The 23,086-nt window shown below is 42.4% G+C and overlaps 1 protein-coding gene across 1 annotated transcript in view; it reads left to right on the forward strand.

The window, feature by feature from the left end:
- Window positions 1-23,086, forward strand: part of HTR2A (5-hydroxytryptamine receptor 2A) — an 87,402-nt gene that overhangs the window by 2,700 nt on the left and 61,616 nt on the right. The window contains exon 2 of the mRNA XM_004714061.2: window positions 1,993-2,193. Coding sequence (XP_004714118.1) covers window positions 1,993-2,193 — 201 coding nt within the window. The remainder of the gene's footprint in view (window positions 1-1,992; window positions 2,194-23,086) is intronic.

Raw genomic sequence — 23,086 nt, forward strand, 5'->3', positions numbered from 1 at the left:
GCGGGGCTTCTGGGCTGCGGACAGAATCCCTCCCGGGGGCCGAGATCAGTTCTGCACAGGCCGGACGTGGCTTCCCTTCGGGCGCTGCGAAGGAAGAGGCTCTCGTTTTAGCTCAAGTTCTTGGCACAGACCCAAGCGTGGGAGACTGGGGGGATGCCCTGCCCTGGAAATGTCCAAACGCTCCTGAAGGCACTTAGCATGTGAAGCGCATTTTTTGTTCATTAGCTTCTTCCGTTCTTTTTTTCCACGGGCTTTTTGACGACCCCTCTTATCTAGCAGTATTACTAATCATATATAGATTAAGGTTTCTTGAAGGCTAATTGCACTTGCCAAAACCAATTAAGGTGTATGTTTGACCATTTGAGCACCCCCACCCCGCTAACATACATTTTGTGTTCTGCCTGTGTCCCTAAGACGACCTATCTTCTTCATGAACAAGTGACCCCCTACAGTGCTTCTCACACTGGAGTCGCATGGGGAGCTTTGAAAGACCTTGGTGTCCTCAGTTTACCTCCTCATAGCCTCCCGGGTCTCATAGCGAGCCTAAAGAACAGCTCTACTTTAAAGACGACAGGCTTTAAACAAGAGGTCACACATCTCACCCCACACCACCACCACCCCGACCAGGAGCTGATTGGGGGCTCCAACAGGTTCGCTTGGCAGCAGAGCTCTCTAACCATTGAACAACCTGGGATCCATCCCGACCGAGTCTGCGCAATGGGTTTCCATTGGCCTGGGGGGTGATGTCCTTGTTGAAAGCTGGACCGCTGATTCTTAGGGAACCCGGGGTTCAACCACGACTGGTTTGAAAGATGGGCCTGGAAACAGCATCCGCACCTGGGGATTTAAAAATGCGCACACGCTGGGCTACCCCAAACATACTACACCCAGCCTGGAACTCTGTTTTACCAGAAACCCTCCAGCTAATTAGAAAGCTTGCTCAAGTAGGAGATCCATTGCCCAGAAATGATAGCATTCTGCTCTTCTTCAAGGTTCTGTTCAAGTTTTTTCCCACATCCCAGGCATCTGAGTTTAAGTGGAAACCATTAGATCATCTTCTTTTTTTCATTTTTCAGGCATAGAGCTGTGTTTTCTATCTGGATTTATTAATCCTTCATTCTATTTATGGAGCGGCCACACATGTATTGAGAGTGCACGGTGTACCTTCAGTAGGTGAACCTGAGCAGTTATCATAAGAGATGGAGAAATATATGTGAATAAGGAAAAACTGTGCAATTTAAGAGGTGCTTCAATGGAGGAGCTCAAAACACATCCCAATTTCTGACCTGATTTTTTTTTTTAATGCAGGTAGACTTTGCTAGGCAGAGAAGAGAGGGGAATGCTCAAGTGGGAACAGCCTGTGTTAAATACACCACGAGGACTGAATTTCAGCCTCTAGACACATTCCCACATTCCCCAGCTCAAGGACTTCCGATGTGTGCAGAGTTAAACTTCTTCTTAGGGCGTCTCAAGATTATGTCCTTCCAGAGACCGATCCCCTAGCCTTTCTTTCAACGTACCTCTGGGTGGGTTTGAACTGCCAACCTTACGGAAAGTCTCATTGAGTAGACTCTGACTCGTAGTGACTGTACAGGGCAGAGTGGAATGGCCCCTGTGGGTTTCTGAGACTGTAACTCTTAACAGGAGTAGAAAGCCTCATCTTTCTCCCACAGAGGGACTGGTGGTTTCAAACTGCTGACCTTGCAATTAGCAGCCCAACAAGTGACCCACTACGCCACCAGGGCTAGTCCACGGTTAGTCCTTTGCACACCCAAGGCTACCAGGAGTCAGTATTGACTGCATGGCAGTAACTTTGGTTTGGGTTTTTAACCTTCGCCACCCCGTGCAATCTTAGTAATCGTTAAGTGGAGTTGCTATTAGGCTTTTGTTCAAACTTTGAAAACATCTTGTGACCTACTGCCGCCTGCACAAGATGGAAACAGCTGTAGAAGGATATGAGCCTCACACTGACGCCAACCTTCTGCCTGGCAGGGTACCGGTGGCCTCTGCCAAGCAAGCTCTGCGCAGTGTGGATCTACCTGGATGTGCTCTTCTCCACGGCCTCTATCATGCACCTGTGTGCCATCTCGCTGGACCGCTATGTCGCCATCCAGAACCCCATCCATCACAGCCGTTTCAACTCCAGAACAAAAGCCTTCCTGAAGATCATTGCTGTTTGGACCATATCAGTAGGTGAGTCCGAACCCTATTTCCCAGTTGTCTTTGGAATGGCCGTTTCTTACTTTCCACGGACACGTGTTCTGTGTGTTGCGTTAACTCCTGACATCCAACTACGTACGCCTTTTCCTCACTTAACGGCTATCTATTTACCTGACATTTCACGTTTGCAATCACGGTTTTCAGAATTTTCTAGCAGAACTCCTTTGTGCCTTCATAGTATACGTCTGGCAGTCACCAAGGCTGAGGTGTGACATGAGAGACACTGTGGAAGTGACGGGTAAGGCTGTTGGGTGACCGTGGCTGGGCTGTGATTCTCAGTGGTTTCAAGGGTAGGGGATGTCCTGAGATCAGTTGGCAGGTCTCTGTGTCCTTGCCTTCCCTTGTGTGATCTAACGGGGTCCTCCTCCATGATTGCTTAATGCCAATTTTCACAAAAGACCCTGGCCTTTGGAACCGAATCAGGTCAGTACGTGAATAGGTGAATATTGTTTTGTTTTTTGCGAGATACATTACACTGTAGTAGTTTGCAGATTCTCTTGAGGAAGGAAAATGTGCTTATGTCACTGGCTTACAGCATGTCTATGGCTTTACACAAATAAGAATGCATATACTTCTCTACTCAGGGAGTCACGATTCTGACTCAGCGATCCTGCTGGACAAAGTCCAACGGCCTCTGGAGGTTTCAGAGGCTGTCCATCCTTATGGGAGCAGAACGCCTCCTCTTTGTCCTGTGAACTTGGTGATGAGTTTGAACTCCTGACCGTGTGGCCCAATGTATAACCCATGATATCAATAGCACTCCTTTACATGCACACCAACAGAGACCAAATTCGGGAGAATGTTACCATAGCTACTACCTAGGGCAGTGGTTCTCAACCTTCCTCATGCCGCGACCCCTTAACACAGTCCCTCAGGTTGTGGTGACCCCCCAACCGTAAGATTTTTTTCATTGCTACTTCATCACTGTCATTTTGCTACGGCTGTGAATCAGGCGACTCCTGTGAAAGGGTCGTTCGACCCCCAAAGGGGTCACAAACCACAGGTTGAGAACTGCCCATCTAGGGCATTTTGCTCATTTTCTCCTTTTGAACTATGTGTTTTAGATGCTGGGTTTCCGATAGAGTCAGCCTTTCGAAAGTATAAGATCTGTGGTCAGTCTGAGGGTGGACCAGGCAGTCCCCCTCCAGGCAGTTCCGACTCAGAGCAACTCCGTGTGCATCCGAACATAACTGTGCCCCACAGGATTTTCAAGGGCTGACTTGTCAGAAGCAGGTCCTTGGGTCTTTCTGCCAAGACACATCAGAGTGGGCTCACATCTCCAGTAATTCCGTGAAGACCCAAGTAAGTGCATTAAGCATTGGCATTACTGGGAGGATGCTGTTGTTAGTTGTTCGGTATCATCAATTTGGCTCTGACACGGGCACCTTTCTATAGAAACTTACCATAATAGACCACAGTGTGGCCCTGTGTTTTTCTGGCAGCTCATAGTTCCTAAAGGCTTGTCCAATGTTAACTTTTCTGTGGTTGCATCTAAGGTGCAATCAATCTGTTTGTGGTTTTTTTTTTCTTTAAAACGAAATTGTTCATTCTTCCGACAGTCCTGCAGGTGTTGTTAGGCCTGCTGAACTGATTGCAACTCACAGCCGTCCTGGGTAACATCATGGAACCTCCCCATGGGTTTCTGGCTGTAATCTTCACAGGCACAGACCACTGGGTGCGCAGGTTCAAACTGCCCACCGGTAGGTCGGCCGCCAAGCGCTTCCCTGGTGCACCACCAGGGCTCCTGCTCATGGTCCTGAAAACTCCTGGGCCATGGTCCTGTAAACTCCTACAGACTCATGTGCCAGGCGTCCAGGGCCAGAAGAACCAAGACCTAGTGAGGATAGAGCCGGGTGGGAGAGTTTGCTCCAGGGGAGGCACATCAGCCAGCTCAGAGCGTCTGCAGCCCTTCCTTCTGTTGGGACACCACACGCCAGAGGATTTCAAGCCACTTGTCTCGGCGTGATTACCCACATTGACTCCTGGCCATGATTGATATTCTGTCACATGCTCACCATCCTGGGAACCCTTGGTGGTGGAAGAAAGGGGGGCAGCTTACCCACGCAGCTCAGTCAATTGCCCCGGTCACCTCAGCAAGTCTGGTTTGTAAACAAAGATTCCCTAAGATGTGTTTAAAAGTTGCAGAGCAATGCAGATAGAAATGGGGACCACTAACAGCTAGCATGAGCGACTATGGGATTTGATGACATGCTTAGAATCAGGCCTTTTTTAGTCTACCCACAGCTTGGTAATAAGAATAATCCAAGGGCCCTTGATAATTTATAAATTATTATTTTGTCATAGCTCAGCATCTTATATTATTTGCTCAGAATACACACGGAATGAGTATGGTAAAAGGACACACACCTTTCCTGATGTTAAGTCTGTAGCACCCCCTTGTTCTGTTCAAGCAACTGCCTCTATGGACAGGTTCAGCATGTGCTCTGGAATTCCCATTCTTCTCAACGTTGTCCATAGTTTGTTATGATCCACCCAATTGAATGCCTTTGCACGGCCAATTAAACAGAAGTAGACATCTTTCTGATGTTCGCTGGCTTCAGCCAAGAGCCATCTGACATCAGCAATGATATTCCTCATTGTGAATGTAGTTTGAATTTCTGGCAGCTCCCTGTTGGTGTACTGCTACAACAATTCTTTAATTAACTCCAGTAAAATTTTTCTACAGTTCTTTCAGCTTGAGATCTGTTTTTCCCTCTTGGGTTTCTAACTCCAGGCCTTTGTACATTTCACGATAATTCTTTATCTTCTTAAGCTCCCTTTGAAGTTTTCTGTTCAGCTCCTTTCTCTGATTAGTTCTTCCATTTCCTTTAGCTACCCTTCGTTCAAGAGGAAGTTTCCAAGTCTCTTTTGATAGCCTGTTTGATCTTTTCTTTCTTTCTTATCTTTTAATTACCTTTAACCTTCTTCATGGATGATATTCTAGTGGTCATCCCACAGCTCATCGGGGCTTCTGTCATGAGTGGTCAGTGCCTCAAACCTATACTTGATCTTTTCTCTCCATGCAGGTGGGAAATCCTCAAGGTTGAATTTTTGCTCCCATGGATTTAAGTTTCATCAATCTAAACTTGCATATGAGAAATTAGTAGTCAATTACAGTTGACCACTGACCTTATTTTGAATGATGATATTGCGCTTCCCCACAGATGTAGTCCATTTGATTCCTGTGTATTGCCCCTGGTCCCCATGTATTTTTAGTTAATTAAGTGCCATTGAGTCTGATCTGGCTCATAGTGACCTTATGCACAGCAGTTTATTTTGTTGGACAAAGGTATCTGTGGCGAAGAAGTCATCGATCTTTCTTATGATCTCCAGTTTTGTTTCAATCACCAAGACAATATTTTCCAATGATTATTCGGTTTGATATTTTAATCGTTAGTAATGACCGATGCATATTGATTGGCTGTTTGATCAATTTCAGACTGAAGAAGATGGTAGGGTTCTTCGGTTTCTTCCTCATTGGCTTTAGTGGTATGCATACATTTGAATGATGGCCGTATTAACTGGATTTCCCTATGGTTGTATAGGTATCAGCCTATCACCAACAGCCCTGCACATTAAAATAGATCTTGAAATGTTGTTTTTGATTGCACATGATACGCTGGCCCTCTTGAATTTCTCATTCCTGGCATAGCACGTCATATTATTTTCTAACTCAGAATGACCAATATAGCTCACTACTACCTAGGATATGTTTCATATAATTTTTGACATCTAATTTTCCTTGATTCATACTTCACATTCCATGTTCCCATCATTGATATATACTTGCAACTGTTTTTTCTTATTTTCAGTAGTGCCTTCAGCAAACGAAGGTCCCAAAAGTTTAGTTCCACCCACATGAAGATTACCTCCTCTTTGAAGAGGCAAATCATTCTCTACTTGTATCGTGAGTGCCATCCAACATAAAGGGTCGATCTTTCAGCACGATATCAGAGAATATCCCACTGCTATTCTTAAGCATTTCAGTGGCTCATTAATCAGAAGCGGATTGCCTATTCCTTCTTCCTAGTCTGTTCTGAGTCTAGAAGCTCCATTGAAATGCATTCACCATGGGTGACCGATAGTATTTAAATACTGCTGGCATCACTTCTAGCATTACGGCAACATGCAAACCACCACAGTATGACAAACGGACAGACAAGGAGTGCTTGCTATTATTAGGTACCCTGAAGTCACTGCTGACTCATGGTGACCCAATATACAGCCGAACAAAGCACTGCCCCATCCTGCATCATGCTCGTCACTGGCTATGTGTCTGTGCACCCACTACAGATCCAGCAGTGTGCCAAGTGTTTTACAGAATATGCTACAGGCGCATAAGCTTACAGGGGATGAATTGCTCATCACCAAGATTAACCCAGGTCAGTCCTACTCCAAATCCGATGCCCTCTTTTACTACGTTACCTGCCCAGTAAGATATCTGCCTACCTGGTCTTCGAGTTGTCAACCAGGAGGCTGGCAGATAAGAATGGCTATGGATGTGTTAGGCAAGTGTCCTCGTTCACTCAATGGGCCAAGAGACTTTCATTGAGCCCTGTCTTCTTTATCTAGTGCTGATCCAGCAGAACTACCACAGAGGGTGGCTTTAAGAAACAAGGATTTGTTTTCTCCCCATTTGGAAAACTCATAATGTGAATTCAGGGTGCCGCTTCTAGTGAAAGACTCTTTTTCTGAGGGCTCTGGGTGAAGATATGCAAATCTTTTCAGCTTCTATTTCCTGGTTCCTTCTCCACAGCGTGGCAGCTAGTTAGCTATCTTCTACCCTCTTTGCTGGCTTGCCTCGGTGCCCGCTCAGTTGGTCTGTTCCTGTCTCGGAAGAGATTTACTTAAGATGCATTCGATACTAACACTGCCCAATATGACCTTAATTAGGACAAGAATCGTAGGTATGGAGGATAGAATTCATAACATATATTTTGAACAAACACAAGTCACTCCATAACAATGATCTACTATGTGTTTGGCCCTGAATATACGTGGATGAATAAGATAAAATATTTATTCAATGGTCTCACAAGCAATTTAAGAAAATATAAGAGAAAAAAAAACATACAACCTCCTCCCTCACCCCCTTCCAAAAAAAAAAGAAGAAGAAATTGCACTGGGTGGAGCAGACCAGAGCTTTCATAGTGCACCCAGTGGTGTCACGTGGGAAGGTCCTCTCTGGTCACAGTGAATTTTTTCTTAAAAGTAGTTTCACTCCAATCTTGGTTTTTTGTGATGACTGATTTAAGAAAACAACATGCAGCTGTGAAATATTGTTTCCTGCTTGGGAAAAATGCAGCGGAAACTGTTGTGATGGTGAACACAGCTTACAAGGACAGCATTATGGGAAACTCTAGTGTACAAGCAGTTCTCTCATTTCAAAAAAGGTGAAATGTCAATGAATGACAAACCTCTTTCTGGACATCGTTAACTCCCCAACTGGACGAAAATTTTGGCTCGAAATGCATTCGGAGTTTCTTCCACCAGGTCAGACTGTTAATCAAGCTTTCTGGAGGGTCGGAAACGATTGCCTAACAATGTGCGACCAAAACAAGGACCTGATTTGTGGCCGACGGGGGACTGGTTTTGCCACCACAACAATGCACCTGCTCACGTAGCCATCTCCGTGTGCCAGTTTGGGGCAAAAAAACCCAGCATGCCTCTCTTGCTCCAACATCTGCCTCACCTGACCTCACTCCTCGCATCTTCTTTTTACTTCGATGAATGAAGAGGAACGTGAAAGGACAGTGATTTGATGACGTAGACGAGGGGAAGAAAACAACCAGGGCGGTGCTGTCAGTCATCCAGATGAGTTTGAAAAAGGTTTTCAAGAATGGAATCTACAGATTTGAGAAAAACATTAAGTGCAATGAAGGGTACTTGAAGACAATAAGGTTGTTTTGTAATATATATATATATATATATATTTAATACATAGCTCTGGAAAAATCCGATGTATTTTGGGTACGTCCTCATAGAACTCTATACCAGAAGTCTCAGTGGTCCGTGGCAGGGAAGGTAATGGGTCATAAATATAAAAAGGAAAAATTCAATTCTAATGAAATAACTGAAAAGATTTAGTATAAACATAAGTGCAGGAGTCCACACATACACGCGTGGATTTATTGCCAATCAGCTGTGTTTAACTCTGGCTCTGCTTCCAGTGGATGGAAGTCAAACAAGTTCTCCCGGTATCACGAGGGGGCTTCCAAAGTAATACACTTTTTGCGTTATGGGGGAAAAGAAATTTTAGGTAAGATCTAATATCCATTTTTTAACGAAATTCAAATGGACATCTTCTCAAGCCATGGAAGCTTTGCAAAACAATTGTTAGCATAGAGAAGGATATGTCAAAAAATAATAGCTTCCCATTTTGTTGGTTTTGCTTAAAAAAAGAGGTTTCTCTGATTTTGTAACAATACTTTTTTTTTTACTTACCCTTATATTCTCCTGAAATTCCTTTGAGTGTTGCTATTTCCATTGTTAATTTGTCAGTGGGTTTGGGGTTTTTCGTTTGTATTTTCATTTAGACTTAAGTACAACTGAAATTATTTTTAAAATATGGTCTGCCTTGTTTTATGCTACCAATCAGTAAAGTATTTTTATCATCTATTGATATCATTAGTGTTTTTCCCTTGAGTTGGCTAATAAATTCCATCAGAATACTGAACTGCCCTGCAGTTCCTGGGGATAACGCATAAATGAAAATAGATTTGGATGATTTTTTGGGTTGATATTAGTTGGTTCATTATTCCTAAGTTTCTTTTGCTAAATTCATTAACTGATTTTGGGAGGATCTAGGTTTTCCCCGTGTCCTAAAATGTCTATGTCCCTGCATGGCATAAATCGTTAAACTACTAACATACAGGTTGGAGGGATGAACGCCCCTCACCGTGCTGCTGTGAGAGAGACCTGGCCATGAAACCCCTGCGGGGAACATCTGAATGATAAATCTAATAGCTGTAGGTGGGAGTAGACTCTGAGACAATGAATATGGTTTTGCCCTGTGGACTGAGCTAGTTGATTTCAGGGGGCGGAAATGATATGCTCTTTTAAGGCAACAGATAACTCAATTCTAAATTTCTCTCTTCCTGGTACCTTTGTACCTTAAATTGCATTTCCAAACTCTTCACCGGTTATTCAACTGTTTACACTCTCTTGTTCTCTGTTTACTAGCAGCACACACTTTTCAATCATTATCTCTTCTATGGATTCTTTTATTATTATTTAACGTTTCACTTTACCTCCCGTGATGCTTCATCTCTGCCAGTCTACTTCATCTGGTGTTAGTATAATTATATCAGTTTTCATTTGGTTACCAGTTTCAGAATAAATCGTATTTCATCCAGTTGTTTGAGACGTTTGTGACTTTAGACCTAAATTGTGTGTTTCTACTGTCAGAGTCCTGGAACTGCTAGTTTGGTGTGGATGGCTCTCACAGTGCCCCCATGGCTTCCTGAGGACCATGAAGCTCAGACTAAGGTTTTTTTGATGTCGCAATTTTGGGGTTGATGGTGGAAATACATGGTTCAGGATTCAAATACTGTCATTTTTGATTTCTAGTTGTTACAGCATGGGTAACTAAGTTGATTTTCTACACTGGATCTGTAGAGGATGATAATAACATAAACACATAGGTGGTTTCAAAGATTCATGTATAGCTTCCGCTATATATCCAGCAGATGATCTAAGATTTCCTAGGGCCTCAGTGTTAATGGCACAACATCAACTAATTTTAAAAATAAAATTACAAAATCTTTCCTGTGCTATTTCCCTAAACAAACGATAGAGTTCATATTATGTTGATTCCTAGACAGTAGATTTTATTAATCAAATAACAATTGGAGGGGTCAATTCCACCTTTCCTTCTTTCATTGACTATTGATTATTAGGACAGGAATGTCTATTCCCATAAACAGTTACAGTCTTCGAAACCACAAGGGGCAGTTCTACCCTGTCCTATAGAGTCAGTATGAGTCAATAACAGCGTGATGTCAGAGATTGACTGACGGTACTGTATTTATTTATTTGTTTGTTTGTTTGTTTGCAGTATGGTCTGGGCACCCACTTGTAGCCACCACAGTTCTTTCTACCACAGTCGAGCCCCCGTTCTTCTTTTCCAACTTCCTTAAAATTATCAGATGGAATGTTTGTTGTATAAAAATTAACTTTGCGTCAAGTTGAAAATGTCTCCCTCCACTAGCCGCTTTGCAGCATGGTATTATTTCCTCATAATGTAGCTACTGTGTACTTTCCCTGTACGTTTGTGGAGCATACGCCTAACTAAGGCATCCTTCAAAATAAAATAAAACAAAACAACTCCCTACCATCGGGTTGACACTGACTCACATGAGGCTATGGGGCAGACTAGAACGGCCGCTGTGCATGTCCAAGATTGGACCGCTTTACAGGAGTAGAAAGCCTCCTCTTTCTCCCGCTCGGGTGGGTTTGAACTGCTGACCATGCAACGAGCAGCTCAACATGTAACCACGACACCACCAGGGCTCATTAGTAGCTAAAAGGTAGACCTTTTGAGCTCGGCAGAGGCACCTGGAGAGACAGGCCTAGGGATCCGTTTCTGAAAGGTCGCAGCCTTGAAAACGGAGACGCTACTTTGCAGAATCTTTGCAAAGATTCAAAATTGATTGAGTGGCACTAACAGCAAGCATAAGTAGAACTAAAAGAATGAAAATGCTACTATAAGAAACAAATCGGCCCCATCCCTTACCCTTGAATTCATTTTAATAGATACATGTACATTATATGAAAGTACTAAACCCAAACCAAAATTAGTGTGCTTATAAATAGCCTATAAAGTTTTGTTTTCTTTTAATCCAGTCCACTTTTGTTTTATAATGGGTATATTTGATCCATTTAAATTTAATGTAATTACAGTTGTTTTTTAGGTTAAGCCTATGCTAGTAGAAGTTTCTCTTTGTATTTCATTTTCTCTACATTCTTGCCTTCCTTTGGAATAATTAAAAACTAGCTATTACACAAGGAAGGGACGAGCCAGCCAGGGTGCAGTGTAGCACACACACACTTCATGACCCCAATTCTACCTTCAAAATCTGGCTAGACCACAGTATGCACACTGGTACAGATAAGAGCTCTTGACACAGGGAATCCAGGACAGATAAGCCCCTCAGAAACAATAAGGAGAGTAGCGATACCATGAGGGTAGGGGGAAGGTGGGGAGAGAAAGGGGGAACCAAAAACAATGATGGATGGGGATGAGAACAGAAACATGGGTGAAGGGAGATAATGATCGGTGTAAGATATGAAGCTAATAATAATTTATAATTTATCAAGGGTTCATGAGGGAGGAAGGGAAAAAGTCAGGGGCTGATACCACGGGCTCAAGTAGAAAGAAAATGTTTTGAAAAGGATGATGGCAGCATATATACATATGTGCTTGACACAATGGATGTATGGATTGTTATAAGAGCTGTAAGAGCCCCCAATAAAATTATTTTTAAAACTAATTATTATTCACCATTCCTATATCTAAGTTTATTCATTTTTCATTTTTAGTAGGTCTTAGTGTTTATACCATATACTTTTGATATAGAGTATAATATGAATTATTATTTTGCCACTTATTTTTACTTATGCCTAATATAAATTTTTTTTTTTTAGCCCCCAAACCTTAGAGTACTTTAACTCCCTTTACCACCTCCTTTCTGTTATCTTTTGGTAATTGATTTTACTTTGCTATTTTATTTATCTTTGTAGGCCCATAAGACATCGTTATAAGTGGTCTAGCTACTTACTATATTTGTTTTCCACCTATTAATGTTTTCTATTGCTTATTACCCTCTCAATTTCTATGATTTAGCCTGGACTCATATTTCTTACCTTGAAGAACTTCTTTAGAATATCATTTCATTTTCTCCTATTCTTTGTTATTCTAGACATTTTTATTCTGCTTTTAATTTTTTTAATTTGTATTTTGGGATTATGTATTAGTCTGGATACTTTAGAGAAACAAATGCACAGAAACTCATGTATAAGAGAGAGGTCTATATAAAGGTAAAATGCACATCAAGAAAACATCCCAACCCAGTGCTGCCCAAACCCACAAGTCCAACATTAACCCATATGTCCGACACCAATCCACAAAGTCCTCCTCCATCTCACAAAACACACACTATGATGCCGACTGCAGGAGAAAAGCCGAATCAGTGAACGTGTAAGCATCTCAGCGCTGACAGGGGTCTCCACACAGCTGCTCCAGCACCCAGGGCTGCATCGGGGGAGGTCCACGTGGCTTCTCCTCAGGGATGTCTTGCAGGAAGTGAGCCTTGCCAGCTAAAGCAGGGAACTGGCTAAGGCAGCTGCACCCTGGTCAGACCATCAGAAAGCAAGAGACCCAAGAACTAGAAAGGCGAGACTCACCGAGCCATTTATCCCTCCACCCTTCCATTAAGCCCATGTGTTTATCAGCTAGGTTGGCACAATAAATTAACTATTAAAAATACGATTCCATAAAATTCAGACTGATATCCATGTTTAAGGGTACTATTCCCTGATTTCTAGGGTAGGGTATTCATACTGCTAGGCAGCTGTCACCGTCACTTTCATCCCGGGGAAAAGAAACCACGTAACTGAGAAGCAGTCGCTCCCTATATGTCTTCACTCTGAAAATACATTTTATTAGGACTAGAATTCAAGGAGGGGAGTGGTCTTTCCCAGCACTTTACAGAGGACCTTCCCGAGGGTCCGGCTCACAGGATTTGTTTGTTTCTTTGCTGTGTTGTTTGTTTGTTTGTTTGTTGTTCTTTGTTTTGGAGAAGTCCGCTGAGCGACTCCTTGTGGTTTCCGGGAGAGTAATGGCCTTCTGCCACTATCTTTTGCTGACTTCAGAAATTTTCATATTTTCACCACTTGTTTTTGTCTTCATGAAGTAGGTGTTGATTTCTGCATTTGTGGCTTGATGTCTTTTGTCAATTTGAAAAAATGTGTGGCCAGTATCTCTCTAACTATTGATGATCCTCTTATCTCTTTCTCTCCCCTCCCCTTCCGGGTCTCTGTTGGTCCCATCGAACATTGCTCATCCTTTTCATGACTGGTTCCACATTTTATGGCACCTTTCTACACCTGTCTCCCTTTATTTCTCTTCCTGCTTCAGTCTGCACCTTTTCTACTGATGTTTCTTCTAGATCACTAATCTTTTCATCACCTATTTCTACTCTGTTATTAAGCCCATGTGTTATATTCTTAATTGGCGGTACCATATTTTTGTTCAAGAATTTCCATGTGTTTTTTAATGCACACTGGTTTCTGGAATAAGGTTCATATTGTCAAATATTTTCTTAAATATTATTCACAGGAGTCTGGATATGTGGATTATCTGGTGATTTCTGTTATCTAGGGGTGGTTTCTTCTTCCTTTTACTTGTCATGATGGTTGGTGTGTATAGTACATTTTAATTTAATACTGAACACTGTATAAAAAGCAGTGTGAATGTTAATATTAATCTTTCTCCATATCTAAGGTGACCAGAAGTCCCGCTTTTGGCGGGACAGTCCCGATTTTTTTGGCATTTTTAAAAAGTCCCGATTTTTGGAAAGCATGCACGACAAGTTAGGGAACGGTCTATTTGGCCCATATAGACCAAATTTTTAATCAAGACCCCCACCCCACCTCCCACCCCGGTCAATGGTGTCCCGCTTTCAGTCTGGTCACCTTAGTTGTCACTTAACTTTAGCAGCTAGTTTTAAATGATATAGATCCTATTATTCGAATCAAGAACTGAGCAGGCATTAGACTTGGTTTTTATACAGACCAGCCTGTTTATAATTTACACTTAGAGGAGATTTCCCTCTTGATCCCAGGTGGAAGCCTGAGGTGTTCACCAGAGCCTTTTCGTTGTGAGGAACTTGAATTCTAAGTCTCACTCTGCATCTCCAGAAAACTACTAACGATGCTAAGGGATAACAAGTTCACACAATTGGCCTTCCTTTTCTCTCCCCTTCCTAGACTCCAGACTCTTGGTCCCTCAAAACCTAGCTCCAAATACTGAGCTCCCCAGCCATGAGACAGAATCTGGACCTTGAATCCTTGTATTTGATACTAATCGCTTAAGTCTCCACTCTTTCTGTTTTCATTTCCTTATATTACATTGTCTCATATTTTCATTTTTATGTCATTTATAATTCACAGATGGATTTTTTTTCATTTGGCAATCCTGTCTTCTGATATGGAAACTCAGACTCTTTGCTGAGAAATGTGATAACATTTTATTTTATGTGTACAATATGGTTATACATTGGGCTACTGACTGCAAGGTCAGCAGTTCAAGACTACCAGTCACTCTGCATGAAAGAGATGAGGTGTTCTACTCCCATAATGAGTTACAATTTCAGAAACACCTGGGGGAGTTCTACTCTGTCCTATAAGGTTGCTGAGTCAACATTGACTTGATGGTAGTATCTTTTGGTTTTTATATGATATTGACCTAGCAATCCAGTTTGAGAGAACATATGCTATAGGGGAGAAAATTACATATATGGTCTTTAAAGCAACAAATTTTTGGAATGGCAGAAAAGTTGGATGATAACAAAATGGTTTGATATATTATTTTATGTAAACTGCAAAATATTTTTAAGCTCTTAAAACTTTTGAACTAGGGTTATTTGGTATTCAGTCAGAGAGATGTGCATGATGTTAAATGTAAAAATACAAGTTTCAGTGTGATATGCATGGTCTAAACCCATTCTGGAAAAATAATAACATTAATGATAATGATACTATTAATAATAGCTGGAGGTATATATGCGATAGCATATATAAAAATGTTGAGAGACTTCATACTTATTGAAAAGATGGAATTAGAGAGACTAGCAGGACTGTGATCTTCTTTCTTACCTATTTCTATATAGTATCTGTGGCAATGGTATTGTATCACTCTTAGATTGCATCCAAAACACAATGAGTGTACAATGTCTAGGCAGGCTCTGGTGATGAGCGTAGAATATAGAGCGAGTAAAGGAAGCAAAGGCAAGATACATTCTTGAAAATGGATGGTATTTAACATAGCTCTCACAGTGTTTTAGTTCAGGGCTATCTAAAGAAACAGGGCCAATGACATATATAGATATAGATCTATTCCCATAAAGGATTACAATTTCAGAAACACACATTATAATTTATTGTTCTATGGGCATTTTCAAGCCTCCTCGTGTGTGTGTGTGTGTGTGTGTGTGTGTGTGTGTGTGTGTGTGTGTCCCAGACAGAGCATAAAGATTCATTTGAAGGGATTGGCTTACACAACTGTAGGACAAGTTCAACATTCATAGGTGTATTAGTCCAGGTTGACTAGAGAAACAAATCCAGAGACACTCATATGTGTATAAGAAAGAGCTTTATATAAAGTGTAATTGTATATTAATATCCCATCCTGGTCCAGATCAAGTCCATAAGTCCAATAGTAGCCCATATGTCTGATCCTGTCTATAAATTCTTCTTCAGACTCGTGTAACACATGCAATAGTGCTGAATGCAGGGAGATCACAGGCCAGTGGGTGAAAAGCCTTGTGGATCCTGTGGCGGTGGAAGCATGTTAGTGCTGGCACGAATCTCCACATGGCTCCTCCAGTTCCAGGGTTCTGCCTCCATCAGCAAAGCTCCATGTGGCTTGTCAACAGGAATGCCTCCCAGGGGGACAAAACAGAGAGACTGTGTAGCTGAGAATGTGTGCTGCCTCCAGGGAGGAAGACGGGAGTTCTCAGAATCTTCAGGAGGAGGCCTTGCCCACACAGAGGCCTCCTTGGCTATGGCTTGATCGACAGTGTAGACTCCACGCCTTCCTCGAGTTGACAAGAGATCATGTACCTGCCACAACGAGTCAGGAGACAAACTAGAAACTCTCGGTGACTCGTGGGATGGTATAGCAAGTCCCAAATCCACTGTTCAGGCAGCAGGAAGGGTGCAGCTCAGAACTGTAGAAAACACAAGGTGAACTTGACCTTCATCCTTCCCTACGGCTGCAGATCAGCAGCCACCGGAATCTTGTTAACCTTGGGTGGTGGTGTTCCTATTACACACAGCACAGAAGCAGGAGGGGAGGAGCTGAGTGCTGCCAGGCAACAGGACCTTAGATTTCAGCTTTTTGAAAATGCCCCACCATCCCCTTACCTTTGTGTGCTCTTTGCCTTTCAGTTGTTCCCGTACTGTGCTGACCTCTTAAGCAATCCCTTTTTCTTTATGTTTGCTTTGGGCTGCCCTTCCTTCATGCTTTGTCTCTCTATAAGCTGAATCCTAGCTGCTGTCTTTCTTACAGATAGTTCGCATTCCTTGTGTAATACTAATGATAAAGCACTTCTCTTTTTGAGGATTACGATCTATTCCGAACCAATCGTTTTCTCTTTTTTGTCACTAAGTACAATTTCAGAAGTGAGAAAGTATAGGCTTGTGTTCTCAGAATACGAATTATACAGACACACGTTTATCTATACATATATAAATATGTATTATTGTTACAACTTATAGTGACCCTTTGTGTACCAGAAGGAAACATGCCTTGTCCTACACTGTCCTCAATGCCCGCCTTAGGAATCTAGTGCTACTACAGTAGAAATACAACAACTGGATGGCATGGGAAATAATGGGGAAGCCCCTTCTGACAATCACTCACAACTGAGGCATATAATCCTGTGACCATGTTCCTCCATCTTCCGTTACCCAGATTGGTCAGGAAAAGGGGAATTCCTGTGGGCATTTGGTGAGAGTTAGAAAGACAATGGCTAGAAGATCCATGCCAAATAAATAACTAGATCTTAGAGAACTTTAACTAAGAAACTCATTCTCTCACAGCTTAGGAGGCTAGACATCCAAATTCCCTGAGACTAGCTCTAGAATAATGCTTTCATTCTTCGTTGGCTCTCAGAAAAGTCCTTGTCTCCTTTCAAGATCAGTGGGCTCGGCATCTCCCTTAGAGATCTCCATGTGTGTTGGCATCAACTTCCCCCTGCTTTTAGAGGCTCATAGCACAGACACCTAGGCCCCACAGATGTGCTCTGTTCCTGATTCTTCTCTTTTAGTGGTACTCAGTCCCTCTCGGCCTCTACTCACGTCCCTCTCCTTGTATCTTTTGGGTCTCCTTTTATCATACCCCTGGGAAACTCCTCTAGTATCAGAGCAGGGCTGTGACAGAATTAAGGCTGTTGCATCCCACTCTCAAGCCACCTCCTACGTTATTACATCAGATAACATCATAAGGGCTCATCAGATAACTGCTACATCACATCCTGACGTAACCGCCACATCACTGAGACTCATGGCCCAGCCAAGTTATGACATATAGGAGGGAGAGATGTCAACGTTTGCAAGAGGAAGTCTTGCCATCCTCACTTCCCAGGAGCATTCTAGCTGTACTTCCTCCAAGACAGAAGTGTTTGTTCTCTTGGCACCCCATTCAATATAGTTCCCCGGAACCGTCATTCCAGGACTTGCTGTGCCTTGGTTTTCCTTATGTAGTGCCTAGCTCTCACATGCATGTGGGGCAATTTTAAAAGCCCCGGCCTGGGTCAGGTGCAACTTAGTCCTCAAGGTGATGTCTCTGTTTTTATCATTACCTGAAGGAGGTGTTCCCATGCATTTGTTTTCTGATTTTTTTTTTGACTGCTGTTGCCATGAGCCGTGAGTGTGAATTCAAGTAAACTGAAATCCTCAAGAGTTTCATAATGCTGTTTGTTGGTCCAGTGAGGCTTTTGTTTTATGTTATATAAACAAAATCCTGGGGCAATGATTACGCACTTCTGTGCTAACCCAAAGATCAGCTAATTAAACACACTCAGAGACCCTGTGGGAGAAAAACCGAGCAATCGGCTTCCAAATAGATTATAGCCAAGTACAGTCAATAGCACAGTTCCGTGTGATCGTGTGAATAAAAATCAACTCAATACCACCCAACAACAGCTGCCTCGTTCAATCTGCCTTAGAGGAGGGGACTGGGTAAGATGCTGATCTTCATGTTGGGAAGAAGGCTCCAGGTTCTTCATCCTTTTTACAAACGTCCATCACCAACATTAAGACCTACTGTATTAGTCTGGGTACTTCAGAGAAACAAATCCACAGAAACTCATGTATAAGAGAGAGTTTTATATAAAGGTTAAGTGTGCATCAAGAAAACATCCCAACCCAGTACTGCTCAAGCCCACAAGTCCAACATTAACCCATTAACTCATATGACCAACACCAGTCCACAAAGTCCTCCTCCATCTCACAAAGTAGACATTACCGTGTCAACTGCAGGAGGAAAGCCGAGTCAGTGAGCGTGTAAGCATCTCAGCACTAGCAGGGGTCTCCACACAGGTGCTCCAGCACCCAGGGCTGCATTGGGGTAGGTCCATGTGGCTTCTCCTTGGGGATGTCTTGCAAGAAGTCAGCCTTGCAAGCTGAAGCAGGGAACTGCTAAGTCAGCTGCACTCTGGTGCGACCATCACAAAGCAAGAGACCCGAGAACTAGAAAGGCGAAGCTCACCGAGCCATTTATCTCTCCGCCCTTCAATTAACCCCACATGTGTTTATCGGTCAGGTTGGCACAATAAACTAACTAACTCACCTACCCAGACAAGCTTGATCTTACCCAAATGACTGTGGACACTCAGAATGTGGAGAGGCATAGAGCACAAAGCCATAGTCTCTCTAAGTCCCCCATACTGAGAGTCGGTTTTGACCAAGCTGCTCAAAACCAACACCTTAGCATCATTCCCACACCATTCCTGACCAAGACCTATTGCAATAGGAAGCCGCCCAAACGCATCACATCTATGTTCCTTCCATTCTTTCCAGGATAATGCATTGACCCATACTGCGATCTATTTTTGTTGTTAAGTGCCACTGAGTAGATTTGAACTTATTGTGACCTTGTTGTAACAGAACGAAGCACTGCCCAGTCCTGCAACATCCTCACAATTGTTAGATTTGACCTCATTTTTGCTGTCACGAGGTCAGTCCAGCTCATAGAAGGTCTTCCTCTTTTTCATTGACACTGTATTTACGAAGCAGTGTCATTTCCAGGGACTGGTCTCTCCTGATAACATGTCCCAAGTATCCATAGATATAGCCCTGGCTTCTAAGAAGCATCTTGCTCTAGTGTTTCCAAGACAGACAGATGTATTTGTTTTTCTAGACATCTAGGGTAATTTCAACATTTTCCACCAACACCGTAATTCAAGCGCCTCAATTCTCTGGTCTTCCTAATTCATTGTCCAGCTTTCACACCCAAATGAAGCTACTGAAAATACCCTGACCTAGGTCAGACAGACGTTAGTCCTCTTTGGTGGTTAGCACTTTCAGAAGGTCTATCACAGTAGGTTTGCCCAATACAGTAGGTCATTGGATTTCTTGACTGCTGCTTACATTGATTGTGAACTCAAGTAAAACGAAATCTTTGACAAGTTTGATCTTGGCTCCATTTATCACAATATTGTTATCTCTATCTTAGAATAAGGCATCAATGGCCTGTCAGTCTCTCTCACTACTAATTGCCTAGTCCTTGGGGTTTTATTACCTCATTACTCCCCAAATCAGTGTCCTCCTTCCATTTAGCTTTCATCATCTATCCCTTGTTCTACTAAAAACATTTTCCTGTCCATAAATGTGCTCTCCTCATATTCTTTCTCTATCCGACCTGTATTAGTCTGGGTCCTTTGGAGAAACAAATCCACAGCAACTCACGTATAAGAGAGAGTTTTATGTAAAGAAAATGTGCATTACGAAAACATCCCAACTCAATGCTGCCCAAACCCACAAGTCCAACATTAACCCATTAACCCAACACCAGTCGCCAAAGTCCTCCACCGCACAAAGCAGAGGCAATGATGCCGACTGCAGGAGGAAAGCTGAGTCAGTGAACGAACAAGCATCTCAGCACTGGCAGGGGTCTCCACACGGCTGCTCCAGCACCCAGGGCTGCATCGGGATAGGTCCATGTAGCTTCTCCTTGGGGATGTCTTGTAGGAAGTTAATCTTGCAAGCTGAAGCAGGGAACTGCTAAGGCAGCTTCACCCGATGCAACCATCGCAAAGCAAGAGACCCAAGAACTAGAAAGGGGAGGCTTCACCACCCATTTATCCCTCCGCCTTTCAATTAGCCCCAAATGTGATTATCGGCCAGGTTGGCACAATTAACTAACTCACTACCACACATGGTAAACTCAGAACTCAAACATATTCCTGCTTTGAAGTTTTGAAAGCTTCTCTGCTGCCTAGTTTTTTTTTTGTTTTGTTTTGTTTTTTTGCCTAGTTTTAAAAATAAATAAAAAAATAAGTCACTGGCATCCAGTTGATTCCAATCTATGCGTTTCCAAGTTAGTAAATCTTTACAGGAGTGGGCAATCTCATAGTAATCAGTTTGGAGCCGAAGGGTGATTCTCCATATTCCTCCTGAAGTTTGAGGACTTCGGCACTACTAAAACTTTAGGGAATCAAAACACAGAATTTAGCAAAGCTGTTATAGTGTCCTGGACAAACAGCTACCTACAACAGACAACAGAATTTGCCAGAATAATAAAAATCAGAGAAGTCTGGGCAGAATTGAGGATCAAGAAAAGTTGTGTGAACAGGGGGCTATTTGAGCTGAGCCTCAAAGTATGGGCACAACTCCTCAGTGCGAATGGAGGATGTGAGGAGAACTTTCTGAGAAGAAAAAATTATAAGGCATTATGAAGACTTGAACAAATAATCGAGATATATAAGCTCTGATTTTACTTAAGGGATAGTTTTATAATTCTATAGCACTATGAAAAATTGCCCTTGTTGTACTCTAGGGATATTTCTGTCTAAATAATCAAGACCAGTTGCTACAATCAGAACATTCTTTTCCTGGAGGATATTGAAAGCACATGAAGGATTTCTCATCTGTCTGACTCTTCGTTTTTAGTACTTCTTTATCATCATCATCATCGTCAAAAATAGCCTTTTCTAGGCTGGAGTGCACACATTGGTACAGATAAGAGCTCTCGACACATGGAATTCAGGACAGAGAAAACCCTTAGGAACAGTAGTGAAAGTAGTGCTATCAGGAGGGTAGGGGGATGGAGGGGGAAGAAAGGGGTAGAAGGGGTAACCCATCACAAGGTTGAATATAGCCCACCCCCAGGGGGATGAATAACAGAAATGTAGGTGAAGGTAGACAATGGACAGTGTAAGGCACAAAATAACAACAGTACTATATACAGTGAACCCTCGCCACTTCGCGCTTCGACTTCCGCGGCTTCACTCTATCACGGTTTTTGCGTAACAGCGCATGCTCTGTCATGACTGCCACTGATTGGCTCATACTGTACACGCTTGATGCCATCAATAATATAATAAATAATAAATGATCATTGTAACGTCCAAAATGTTTGACTGTATTTTCCCTTTTTTGTTTAATAAATTGGGTAATACGAGTGTCATGGTGACTAAAGGGTGTTTTTTCATGTCCTCTATGCTCTAACTACGAAAATATTTGATTTACAAATAAGGAATCCTACTTCGCGGAATTTCATTTATCACGGTAGGGTCTAGAACCGATTAACCACGATAAACGAGGGTTGACTGTAACTGATCAAGGATTCACAAGGGAGGTATGGTGCAGATGGGAGTTGAAAAAATAGGAGCTGATATCAAAGGCTCCCAAGTTTAACACTTATTTACATTAGCCAGATTGCAGGTTAGGTTTGCTTATGACTTTAATAAAAGCACCTTGGAAATCTGGGTGACATGGAGATACATATTTTTATCAGAAATCATTTCAAGACCTCTCTTCTGAAGGGTCACTTTCTAAGGAAATGTTCTTCAGGCAAACCGTTCTCATCAAATTTATGGTGATCCTTCTGAGTTTTAACTTCAGAAGATGGCATTATTTTACTTTCACTTTGCATTCTGCTATCATGAGCCTTTTATTTTTAACCTACAAGGAGTTGATAAACATAAACTACCCTGGTGTGGCAATTCATAATCTGGTGTCAATTGAGACTTGAGAGGATTAAGAGTGAAGGGGTGGAGTCTAGTCTGTCAATCGGGTTATGGCCAATGAGGCCTCTGTGTGGGCATGGCCCTCTCCTAAGGATTCTGGGAATTCCTGTATTTCCTCCTTGGAGGTGGGAGACACTTGATCTTGGCTCATTCCCTGAGAGACACTCTACTGACAAGATACTCGGCTTTACGCTGATAGACCCTGTGCCCTGGGAACTGAAGGAGCCACCTGGAGACCCCTGCCAGTGTCGAGATGCTTTTCCTGCCACAGGAACCACAAGACTTTGCACCCACTGACCTGTGATCTCCCTGCATTCGGCATCATTGCATGTGTTTCATGAGTCTGAAGAGGACTTTATAGATCGGTATCAGACATATGGGCTAATATCTGACTTATGGACTTGATCTGAACTGGACTGGGATGTTTTCTCAATATTCAACTGCTCTTGTATATAAAGCTCATTCCTATACATATGAGAGTGTCCATGAATTTGTTTCTCTAGTCTACCCAGACTAACACACTTGGTACTTAAGGTAAAGTCTATCTAAAGTTAATTTTCTAATCTGTCCCAATATTTCTAATTTTTAAAGATTGGATGCCTCATTTTAGGAGTTAGAACAATTAGAAATGTACTGGGGTATGGGGGTGCACAGAAATTTCCTGCTCAGCTTCTACCAATTTCTCCCAAGAACTTTTATGTGTTAGTCTGGGTAGACCAGAGAAACAAATTCATAGACACTCAAATATGTGGATTAGAGAGCAAGTGAACTGTCTCTGGTAAGAACTGTTGCAAATATTGCTCCAGTTGATGACAGTCATCAAGTGTGTGTAGAGGAAACAGTTGGTTGTCCTTTATTGGCAGTATTTAAAGCTGGGTGCCTACTATCTATGT

Source organism: Echinops telfairi, unplaced genomic scaffold (genome assembly GCF_000313985.2).
Source record: "Echinops telfairi isolate 266 unplaced genomic scaffold, ASM31398v2 ScPeMD7_24;HRSCAF=84, whole genome shotgun sequence".
NCBI lineage: Eukaryota > Metazoa > Chordata > Mammalia > Afrosoricida > Tenrecidae > Echinops > Echinops telfairi.